Source organism: Pieris napi, chromosome 16 (assembly GCF_905475465.1).
Source record: "Pieris napi chromosome 16, ilPieNapi1.2, whole genome shotgun sequence".
NCBI lineage: Eukaryota > Metazoa > Arthropoda > Insecta > Lepidoptera > Pieridae > Pieris > Pieris napi.
In genome coordinates, this window is record NC_062249.1 from 6834898 (window position 1) to 6847833 (window position 12936).

The 12936-nt window shown below is 31.4% G+C and overlaps 2 protein-coding genes across 14 annotated transcripts in view; one reads left to right on the top strand and one right to left on the bottom strand.

Moving 5' to 3' along the window:
- LOC125057315 overlaps positions 1-3473 on the bottom strand; it is a 69465-nt gene extending 65992 nt beyond the window's left edge. For all 6 annotated transcript variants that reach the window (XM_047660956.1, XM_047660954.1, XM_047660955.1 and 3 more), the window contains exon 1: positions 3231-3473. In XM_047660956.1, the coding sequence (XP_047516912.1) occupies positions 3231-3333 (103 nt within the window). In that variant the 5' untranslated portion in view covers positions 3334-3473. The remainder of the gene's footprint in view (positions 1-3230) is intronic.
- Positions 3474-9606: 6133 nt separating this feature from the next.
- Positions 9607-12936, top strand: part of LOC125057040 (protein pangolin, isoforms A/H/I/S) — a 124218-nt gene continuing 120888 nt past the window's right edge. For 2 of the 8 annotated variants that reach the window (XR_007118159.1, XM_047660465.1), the window contains exon 1: positions 9620-9907. The gene's annotated coding sequence lies outside the window, so the exon portion shown is untranslated. Of the gene's footprint in view, positions 9908-12936 lie in introns of all 8 variants that reach the window. The other 6 variants (XM_047660466.1, XM_047660467.1, XM_047660463.1 and 3 more) reach the window with 6 other exon arrangements.

Genomic DNA, 12936 nt, shown 5'->3' on the forward strand with positions numbered 1-12936 from the left:
AGCAACTGTCGTAGATTTAAATAAGTCCACAATGTCAAAATGTAAAATCTTACTAAAATTATACTTTCATATATATTAATTTTTAAAATATTACTTACGAATTCATGCGAATGTATTAAATAATTTGCAATCATTTTACACCTACAATAAGATTTACTTTCACCGTATTCTTGACGTAGTTTCTTCTATTTATATATGCTAATAAATAATGTAAATGTGAAAATTATTTTGCATATACTTTTTAAGCTACCCCCCTATTAAAAAGTAAAAGATTTTTTTCAAATTTTAACTCAAATCTGTATTTTTTAGGTTTATAAATTGTGGTCTCTGATTGACAGCTTATGCATCCGCATTCTATCCTCTCAATACCTTAGAAATACAATATTACAATACGCAATGCTTATTCAACTAGGCTCTAACCAAATAGATTTTCGTCATACATCGAAAGTTAATACTGACGCAATCATTTCACTTTTAAGCCAAGATGTCGTGACCAACGTGATTGTGATCCCAACTGAGATGTAATTGACTTTATTTAATAGTTGCTTTTATATGCCATCATCAGATTTTAGCCAGTATATCATTATTTATTTTGTTTTATGTAATTTGAAATGACCTCATTGATTATTAAACAATATTTTTTTCGAAACGTTCTTTCCTAGATCAGAGTTTATGTATTATACGGGCTTTATGCCGAATGTTTGAAAATTGGTAAGTTTATATAATTCTATTTGCCTGCGTCATATTGAGAAAATGCCTCTTAGTAGCACTTTTTGACAACATGCTATGACTATTTTATTGTATTTGTCGAATTAGCAACCATGGGTGAGGCGATGCGCGCAAACAAGTAATAAAACAAGATCCAATCGTATGACACCACATGACATTTAGCTGACCGTTCACCAGTTACGCAAATACTTACCACACGCGACCTATAGAATAAGCTATCAAATTGCAGAGAAACAACAAATATAGAAGTTTTGTATTGGCCAATTAATATCAAGATAACTTCCTTCTTGTTTTCGAATGTCTAGACTATGGGTGTAAGGTTCAGAGTCGAGTCTTAGACGAAGACTTGGTCAAGACTCTCGTATTGACTTTAACATATAGAAGTCTAGAATGATCTCTGAGCGGCTGGCGCGGTTAGAGTTTTATCTATGTGAAATATTTTTAACAAAAGAAGTGTCTTCAAAATCAAACACAAATAATTCTTAATAAACACATGTAATCGTTAGGTGCCAAGCTACTAACAATGAGAATTAATATTTATAATACAACTAGCAAACTCGGCGAACTCCGTTTCGCCACCAGATGGCTTCGTTTTATGTAACATTTCGTTTGGTGATCCCGCTTTTCTGTTGAAATTTTTCATGAATTTTCTTTGCTATAAACCTCACGGAGCCCGAGACCTTTCCAACGAATGCAAAACCGTGGAAATCGGTTCGTGCGTTCTGGAGTTATAGCGTCAGGAAGGAAAACCCGACTTATTTTTATATAGTAGATTAGGTTTAAGTGTTTCATAAGATATTTAATAAAATAGTATTACTCAATGACTCTAGACATATAAATTACATATTGGTCATTACAGTATATTTAAAAACCCCTTCAGATTTTATTTCATATTTAACATTGCTATTAGACTAAAACTAATCAATTTGTCATTGAATGAACAAACGAAGTTTAATCAATAAACCATCAGTAGTACGTATAGTGAATCTAATGTTATATATTTATAAATGATATTACTAAATAAATAATATTTTTTCAGATAACTTATTGGTCTTCAAGTCTTTCGGAAAGTTTTCCAAGCTTTTTCAACATCGGACGACACATTAAACTGCTATTAAACATAATACTTAATATGCTGGTGTCTATGACTGTCCAAGTAAAAATTAAATTACGTTAAATCTTTCTTTGCACATTAATGAGCTACAATAATAATAAGTTTATTTCAGATTATATATTACTTATAAAGCCAATGGTGGATTCATAATAAGATATCAAAGTATTAACGAAATGTCTTTGCTTGTAGTGCTTACGGTTTCGTAAAACGAAAACGATGGTGCGTTTCGCTTGTTTGTGATTGGTCCACAGCATATCTCTACCGTGTCATCTTTCTGTTCATCAATCACATTCAAGCGCTCCTATGATTAGTTAAAATAGCTTATATTTCTTCACATTAACTGTAGATGTAATATTTTTTGAGTGTAATAATAAAAATGGCAAAATATTTGGTAACAACAATTAATTAATGAGTGTTTCATAAGTGAATTTTAACATTTGCATAATGACTTAGCGTAATTTAATAATTACTATGAGTCAATTTGGGTCTTAACAATGTTTGTAAATTCTTAAATTTGCTTTAATAAGTGAAATAATTCTGCAAATTTAATAATTAAATTATATATAATTTGTAACTGTATCTATGACAGAAAATAATAATCGTCTTGATTTGCATTATCAAGTATACTTCTAACATAATATTTGTATTTATTTTTATAAATAAAAATGTAAGATTCATCCATTTCTAAAATAGCAAAATTCAATCCGCCATCTGTTAATAAATTTTTAGCAGACGTATATGTCATTTTTAAATTAATAATCATTTTAAAACAGGTTTACAGTCTAAGCGGTTATTGAGATATCCGAAAGTTTTACAAACAATTCAGGCTCAAATCACATTCATTCAAATTGTTTTTACCTTTTTATAAATTAATATTAAAGTTTAAGTAGAACTGTTAAAGCATAACAGATGTATAAACAATTGCTTGATAGAAAACTTTTAAGCTCGCCTGAATTTTAGCATAAATTAAATATAGAAACAATTTATACAATTCATAAATGTAATAATAATTATATTTCAACCTTTAAATTGTATTTAAAAATATGGTAGGTTGTAAAGTGGGGCAATAATGCTATTTATCGCCTTAGTATTAATACAGCAACGCGTTGATGTCTTTTATAAGCGAGCTTTCAAGACATGACATAGTTAATTTTATACCTACGGAAATGTTTTAATATCAATAAGATCGTGACTGTTATTGTACTTTGTATTATAGTAAATATATATACATGTATTTTTAAGAGGCGTGAATTGCGCTTTGTAAATCGAATATTAATAGTATCTTAAAAGCTTTATTCTTAGACTTATTACTATACATTTTTTTAGTAGATATGCAAATTAAGTCTATATTATATTTCATTAAATATATTTTTGGGGTAAGTCTTACCTTGACATGTCGCTAGAGTAAACAAAAGCACCACCACACCCCATCGGACACAGTTAATTAGCCCCATCTCACTGCCACACATTAATAACCTAGGCTGTAGCATTTCACTGTCACTAACATACTATTCTAGTATTCTACTAGTTCACAGCACTTTTTCACAAGGGTTAAATCAGCAAAGCGCCATCTCTCGACTGCGGTTGTAAGTTCAGGTGGTGCGCGGGTGATAGTCAACTGTCTACTGAGCTTAGGCGCGTACGCGCAGCGATCGAGCCTCTCTCACCTTCTATACAGGGGATGACAACATTTTCAATTAAATGAAGAGTTAGTTGTTGAAAAAAGCTTTATTGCACCACGAAGCGTCTCCAAAACACAGATCTATTTAAAAAATATAACAATTTTAGATTATTTACAAAATTATGCATGCTAAATTCATGCATTACATACGTTTCGATGTGATATGGAATAAAGAGCTAATAAAAACTACTCGCCTAAATAGCGACCAGTTTTACGACATTCTTACGAGATGAATATAATAATTATAAAATAAAAGTAAATCAGTGGCGCTACAACCTTTTTAAGTCTAGGCCTCAGATTTCTGTATCTGTTGTTAAAGAAAGTCCATTGGTGCACAACGGAAGATCTTACCTACAACCTCAGGGATGAGGGTCGCACGCTAAAGCCACTGCCAACACTGCAGTAATTATAACATATCATTATTTGGTTCTATGTACGCATAGGCTAAATAGAGAAGAAAACCTGAGATAAATAGAAAAAGTACATGTTTACAACAAACCAAAGGTTTGTGAGGTATGCTCGAGTGAACCCACTTCACTTTCAAACTCGGTCGCGAACGCGGACACGAACGTAAACACACGGAACTGTTACGCACACTTGTCTTAAAAAAAATACTGGACCTTATAAAATGGACACCACTCTTTCAAACCACCGTGGCCCGGCATGCATATTGGCCCAGCGGGGCATGGGGCAGCGACCTTAGGTGTAATAAATGCAGTGGAATTTTGTATCTAAATATTTATTTTTATATCAAACGAGCCTAGGGGAAAATAAAAATTGGCAAAGGGCAGTCAGCCCATGGACACCTATTTTAGTGGATGCGTTGCCAGCCTTTGAGTGAGGAGTATACTCTCTTAAAACAATGTGAGGTAGTGTCTCCCCGCTTCATCACCATATTCTATTTTTTTTTTTAATCAACTAAAAATCTCGACAGTATTTTCCTTTTCTTTTAGCTTGAACAGAACGATTCCCTTGATCGAATAAATTTATCCATAAAGTTGTTGTTATTTTTCGTAATTATATAACATAATTGTTTATTTTGGTGTTTTTCATAAATCTAAAAAATAATTGTATTGTGTTGTGTATTTTCATATTAGATTGACTCTCATAAAAGCCAAGTCAATCTAATATGAAAATTCTTTTACGCATCAGAAAACAAAGGACATCGACATAAAGTTCTCTTTTTAAGCACTCCGCAACTAAAAAATCTGGGTGAGCCACGCTTTTCTATCGACATCTGTCAAAGAAAATATTTATGAAATTATAACATAATTATGTAATAATATTATTTACATTCATTCGTATTTGTTCATTGGCAAACGCAAATCTACCGATAAAGATAAGTTATGAAATATATTTTAATAGCGTATCATTACAGATATAATATCAACTTCCAACAAACTAATTACTAATTAGAATCGTTATTTAATCATTTTCATAATATAAGTAGATCATAAAAACATTTACATTAAAATCAGCGCCACCTTGACTTAATGTACTTACCCACATCAAGCCTAGTTTCTGATATCTCGGAATTGTAAAAGTTTGTTAAGGCATTGGATAGATGGCGCTAGAACAATAAGGTATATCTTGTAAAGTTATTGTTTTGAAATTAGCGCCATCTAGTAGTAAAGCATATTAACTACATAAAGCTCGTCTTGGTGACATTTCATAAATAATAAAATTGACAGTAGGTGGCGCGATAGCACTAAAACGTACCTTATTTAGTCTTTATTATTGGAGCGCCATCTTCTATTACATATTAAAATTACGTAGTATTTCACAATACAACGTGTATTGTGGTTTCTATGTTATTATTTTCGGTTTGAAGCTTACATAGATGGCGTTACAAGGATATTTAACAAACATTATTGAAATTATACAACCGACACAAATATTAATAAAAATTAAACTTCATATTTCTACATAAGATTTTACATTACAGAAAAATAAAGGGAAAAATACAATTATTTGCTGGTAAGGTTAGTTTGTAGGTACTAACTATAACCAATTTCAATTTATTTAATTTACAATTTAAAAAACAACTAATCTATTATCTATTTTGTGGTATTTTTATTCTTAGATTACAAAATATAACCCAGAATTTAATTACATAATTATTTTATTACAAAACCAATTCACAATGACCGATTCCACGGCTTTCGAATTTCGATTAATCATGATTCATGATAAAAAGGAAATGTGTTGAATTCCTCAACATACCTACCTCGTTTTTGCTTTGGTCTAAAGTGATAATACATTGTTCTTATTACCTTATAGAAATAATATAATCTTAGAAAGACATCAATGTTTAGATGGTTAGTTTGCCTATAAAAGTAGTTATAAAGATACCACTAACGGCTAAATTGTTTTCCTATTGCATTGGGTTTTAGTTGTAATGACGTCTATTGAATTAGTCTTTACTCTTTGGAAGTCTTTACATAGAAATAAGGAACTCTTAATCAGTATTTCATTCAATTTATAAAAGGTATAAACATAAATAATAACACACGAATAATGTATTTATTATTATTTAATCTCTGCATTTAGTATGTTGTGTCGACTTGACCGCATGGTGGAAAGACGCTGAAATTGCTATCCCAATTGTGCTGCCAATTGCCATAGAAGTGAGAGGATACTGTGAAGTAAAGGAGGTACTTGTGTGCAGCAGCTCCATGTCTCCTATGCCTGGGACTCTAAGGTCAAATCCAACCCTTGAAGGCCCATAGAAAGGCTTTTGCGCCCTGAATCATTTGTTTGATCTTCATTTATTTCTCTTCGGGAATAGAAATAAACTTCGGATTATAATGTGTCTTTAACTATTTTTGAAATTATACTTCTTTTGGCGCGTTAGGGAAAAATTATGAGAGTAAATTTTTACGATGCGCGTGCACACCGTCACAAAAAGCAGACACCCTGAAGTTAGTTTTAGCAAAGTCAATTTCAATAATTACATATGTAGAAATAATTTCTTTGTGATATTTAAATAAACCTTATTTAACTAGATAGTGCGTTATAATAAAACTTTCAATGTATTAAATTACTTTTTTCTATTGTTAGTGTCGTTTTTTCTACAATTACGTAGAATAAGGCGAAAGAAAATTTTTTTAAAAACGTTCTTATCTTGTTACGCCAAATAAAAAAGTAGGTATAACTTCTAACACTTGTAATAAGTAGTAAGTACACACATGTTTTTTTATTTATCCTATCTGTTCATATGAAACTGTAATCTAATTGTCAACGATGAATTACAGTTTAACGTTGCTATTTTAAACATACAAAATGTATATTTTAGCAAATGTTCAAGCATAAACCCGCAACAATCAAAATTTTAAAAAAAATGAATGGTTTTAAAAGTCCAAAGTCCATTTCGTTAAACCTTGATTAATCACTACTCAGTACCTTATTCAAAGCTGAAAGGTATTTTAACCGTCATATGAAGATTGAACAATGATGTCATTAGCGCTCGCATGACAAGTCTCAGATTACAGACGCTGAGGATTTATAAAATTACATCGCGCTAATTTTAGCTTTTATAACAGCTGATAAAGGGTAATTTAAACACTGTTTTCGACAAATATTTGGGGCATATGAAATATTTTTGCCACCTCTGTGATTATTGCACGTCACCATGGTTGTATTCCCGCCAAGAATTTAGACTTTTCTGGCAGTATGCGTAGATCGATCACTTAAGCAAGATAAAGTTTTTTTTTTATAGAACAGGGGGCAAACGGTCAGGCGGCTACCGCCGAACAAGGACACTCTCAATGCCAGAGGGCTCGCGAGTGCGTTGCCTGCCTTTAAGAATTGGTATGTTCTTTTCTTGAAGGACCCTAAGTCGACTTGGTTCGGAAATACTTCAGTTATAAGACATACATTGTAATGTGTCTGCTCTAGAAGGGAGCCCCAGAAAGTACTTACCATTATATTGTATTAAACAAAGTGAATTTGTTTATTCTTTATTCTACTACTGCCGTCCGAAGGCATGTTAATATGCAATATGGCTGTGATACCTGCCACTAAAGAGGATTTTGCTGGCGTTCTCACGCTTGCCAGGTCAAATGGCAGGCAAAATGGGCTTACCATTCTGTTCTTAACACCAGATTATCGCTTAATCAGGATTATTACCTTATTATCTACTAGTATTAACTCGTGTGTCATTACCAGATTAGATTTTGTTAAATAATATTTTTTGTTGAAATACCTTAAATATACTTTTTTTTAATCGAATCACGAACTATATATAGTCCGTAGTTTAATAAAATGCGTTGACTACGTCAAGGATTCAATCTGTTCAAGAAAAAAATGTTTTTGAGAAGGGTGATCTTCTTGTTATAAAAAAAAAGGCCTAATACAGAGATGGAACGTTACGGGTATCAGTTAAATTTTACAAGTAGGTACATAACATACTGTATGGATAAGTAACAGTAATAAATACAATTTATGACTAAATTAATTAGACAGAAAAAAATCAATTACAGATTAACAATGGAAAGTATCTATAGTTTATAATTTATATCATAATAGCATATATAATAATTTAATATATATTTCGCACCTTGTAACTTCATAGGATTGTATATGTTAACGTAAAATTGTAAATACCGTTAGATTGTAATCTATCTCGCGAGATTATAAACTGTCGAAAGATTGTGAACTCAAGGTACTGCTTACAATTTAACGTATTAAAGAAAAAACTGTTTAACCGGATTGAAGTTATGTATTATTATAAATCAGCGCGCGAGGTGCGTACCGTTTCACAATATGACGATTTCACTTCGATAGATTATAATCTACCTACTAATAATACGTTAAATTGTAAGCAGTACGTTGAGTTCACAATTTTTCGACAGTTTACAATCTCGCGAGATAGATTACAATCTAACGGTTTTTACAATTTTACGTTGACATATACATAGTATTATCAAAAATCGCAATAAAGTAAATTGATACAATAATGATGTTGTACAAATCTAAATAAGGAGTTTAATTCTATTATAAATAGTTATCACTAATTTTGGCTCTCTGTTTTTCATATTAAATATTGTATTAAAAGTTAATCATTTAACTTATATACATATATATATATATATATATATATATATATATATCTAGGCCCTTAGACTACTCATAGTTAAAATAGCTTTCGAAATTTGAATGTTTCATTCAACTCCTTAGTCGTATTACGAATGAATTATACCTCTAGTCCATTCATCGCATTATACAGTAGGTATTTATAGTGCTACCAAAATTACTAAACACGTTAGCTTTAATAATTCAATGCCTAAGGCGAGACGAAGGCGTTCGAAAAAATCCTTCCGCTAAGAATTTAGGAGTGTCTGCTGAGACGAAATCCGACTTGCTCGTTATAAATTTTGTGAAGATAACAATATGTGCGTGTGGGAGTGTGGTATAGCGCTGACGACTATAGTTACAGCACGCAATACGCTAACAAGCGCGCAAAAGAGATAAGTGATATGATTGTAGAGCGCTGTCCCGTTTTAGCCTCTAGCAACATGGCGCGCTGACTCGCGCGCAGGCTCGAATCGTATCGCCTGCCCACTCAAGGTTCGCTGACTGCCGTTCTTTTGTTTTTAATGTTGCCATTGAATGAAATTTTCATCCAAAAACGGGAACATTAAATATGATCTTAATATAATCTAAGTGGATCTCGCATTACTCTATTTGAACAGATAGAAGATATGTAGTTATTTATCATTTGACAATAATTTATATTAAAAATGTAATCGTGACGTAAGTGAAACTAGCCCTTATCCAGCTTCATTCCACAAAGTCCCTGAAATTTATAATAATAAAAAGCTTTTTCAAATAAGTATCTTTTGTATTTGACCAAGTAATTACAAGAGGCGAGGTGTACGACGGCCAACGCCCTCTGATCCTGTCGTTACGCCCATTCTATTTAATCTTATATTCATTTAACAAAATATTATGAATGTGTATTATGAAATAAATTCACTGGCAACCCCGAACCGCAGACGAAAACAGCGTCAAGCCGAGGACCTGCTCAAACCGAACGTCTGCATACCGATCGTTGGTTTTTTATACGCGCATGTCGGTGCACGGCCTATCCGCCGCTGTGTGCGTGCCGTTATCTTGTGTGGGTGTCAGTTCGTTCTCGCGCGCGTCGCAGCATTGTTGTTTGCAGTAGACTCGTGGAAGTTGACCGGTTGGTATATACGTATCACGCTCGACCAAAACTACCGGCGATAAACAAAATAATGAGTGTACATTACGTGCATCGCGAGTGCAAGCTACAACAGTGTGTGATAACAAGAATGTAACGTGCGTGTAGTGTTAAACGGTGTGGAGTTTTGAACGTGTTTTTTGGGTGTTCGCGTCAACGCCATGACCATCGAGTTTAGGTATGTGCCAGATTAATTATGGCCCATTCGTGGGGTCGGTGGCCCAACCGATTATTGGTCACTCGAATAATTCTTTTGTAATTAGTGTCGAGCACTGTGGTCGGATTTCCTCATGTAAAGTTTGTATGCAATTGACGCCTTGACTTGTTGTTATCGGGCCTGTAGAAGTGTGTCGTGTAATTTATAATGTAATTAAATACTTTATCGCCTCCGGTGAGGCGTTCCAAACGCGTGAAGCGTGAACTTTGCATTTATATTTTGCTTTGCCTGTTCTCAGCTAGACACTTGATACCCACCATAGTGGTCTCATTCTAGGAATGAGTTTGATAAAAGTACCTTTTGTAACGACAAACTAGACCACACCTCAAATGCAACATAACCTCTTCGTAGAGGCTACTCTGAATAAATAATCTGTTAAAGGTAGTTTGTAACTTTGAATGTACCTCACTTTAAACCCTCTCTAAAAATTAATAAGGGAAACGAAAGCAAAAAACTTTAAGAATTCTTTTGTTTGATTATTATTTTGGACAATTTTACAAGGTACCTAAGATTTTATGGTTACAATTAAAAAACAGTTTTATTGTTCAATACGTAAAATAGGCATAACAAAAACTTCTCTGTTTTTTTTAAATCGGTTAAAAATTAGAAATCTGCATAAGTAAATTATTCCATGTTTATTAACTTGTATAAACTTATAAAAATTTCTTAGGAATTACATTTAGTTGTAAAACCGCAGCGTGGATTTTCCGTCTTAATAGGTATTATACGTAAAGTAAGATTAGAAAAATATTTTGGTAAAATTGTATTCGTACTTACCTTGTTGGATTTTAGTGCTATTGATATGTCAACATAATATGTCAACTAGACATTACTTAAAAAAAACATGAGCCATTTGCCGACGGCAAATAAAAAAGATTTTTCTTTCAAGATTAAAAACCATAATACTTATGTATGTAAAATAGTTGATAATATAAAGTAACCTACGAATTTTAAACTAAATATATTACTTACATGATTTTTACATTAGTTCAGTTTAGAAGATAATATTTCATTTTTACGAAATATTTTATGCGAACCTTGACATTGACAATATATGTACTAAAAATATAGTTTAAAACAGAATACACATAATTATAATTATAAATAATTATATGCACATTCTTAAACAAATAATATTTTGATATACTAAACTATTGAATATTTGCTAATTATTGAAATTGAATACTTGAAGGCATTAGTTTTATCTACTACCCCTTCCGACAACTTTAATATATTGTCACCACAGACAATAATGTTGTATTGTCATATTGTGAAACGTTTACAAAACAATAAAATGTTGCATTTTACAACGTTGTTGTCAAATTAGGAAACATAATTCTAAGTAGCCATAAAATTGCATTGCAAAGTAATTTTTGTACCAATAAATTGATTATACGCATATTAATAGTTCTAGATAGCGCGGCATATGTTGTAGCTAATTAAAATAATTATTCTCATAATTATGTATATGATACGTATTAGGGCAACCCCGGCAAAAACTTTGAATGTCGTTTGAAAACTTCAACCGTTTCTACTTAAATGGCAACACAGACAGTTTCTGCTAAATTCCTAATGAATGCCAGAACGTCAATTTGAATTACATACAAATGACATCTAGAGTTAACTGTCGATAATTTTAATACCATTAATATTTTTTGTTTGCGACGATTAAATAAAATAACAAATGTGTTATTTTGCACCTGCTTTGTAAAAACTGGAGATGTCCTTAACTTACAACTTTATTTTTATTATTAATATCATGTTAGTTGAAGATAAAGAATCTAGATTATAAAACTTGGGGCTTTCTATTTAATATTGACTTTTTATTGTTATACACAGGGTATTATAAAATTGCGTATTTGAAAAATGTTTTAAATTTGTATTCTAATGCGCGCTTAACTCCTACATATTAAACATTTTCAAAAATTGAAACTATATATATATTTTAACATATGTATATATATAGTTTCAAGTTGATATATTATGCAAGGTTTTATTTTTAAAATTCTACAACTTTTATTTTAAACATCGCGATATTTCTATTAAAATTATAAATGTAAAAGAATGCGAGTCTCAATCGCTAGTTTAAGGCTGATTTAAAAATAACATCAATTCTTTATTTTTAATATTGATTTCAAATAATCATTGAAAATAATCTAAAAAGGAAACTGACATATCAACAAATTTGTTTAATCATTTATTTAATCTGTATTCTTCAAAACTGTCAACTGCAATAATTTTAAGGGGACCTATAAAGTCCATTGTTGAGTTGCGACAAAAACTCAAGATTAACATAAAAATTTTCAAAATGGCGAGAAATCCTTGCCCACACATTTCTGGAACCGGACTCCTAAAAGTGCATTATTTATAACGCCTCCATTCTTTTGTGAGGAAAAAATATAATTCAAAAATTCTTTTTCTTTTTATGGTTCTTGTTAGGATCGATTCATTTGGAATTTTTGGATATTTAAATCCGTATAGTTTTAGGTTTTTATTCACGTATGTTTATTTACGCTTTTAAAAAAATTCCTTAGTTTCATTCTATCTGGATGATATTTGTAATACTGGATGATGATTGAATGCCGTTTTTGTTTAAATTACTTTTACATTTTCTACGAATTGGTTTAAAAGTTATAGTTTTGGCTTTATGTTATAAATATACTTGATTAGTACTTGAATAGTTGTCGTGAGTGTCCGAGCTCGGCGCTATCACTTAATGTGGGATGAATCTGCCCATTTGCTCTGTTCTATAAAAAATGTCATACATTTATTTATACCACGATATTGAACCTAATTTGGTTTATAAAAAGAAAATTGTATACTAAAAGAATAAAAATTACTGTAAAATTAATAATCCTTAGGTTTTCAATGTTCGCAATATTAAATAATTCGTCTTCACAATATAACAAGCCATTTAATCCCATATAAATTACAAGAAAAGAATCCGTTATGTTAGCTTTATTTGATACATATACAATGGGTCATAGACT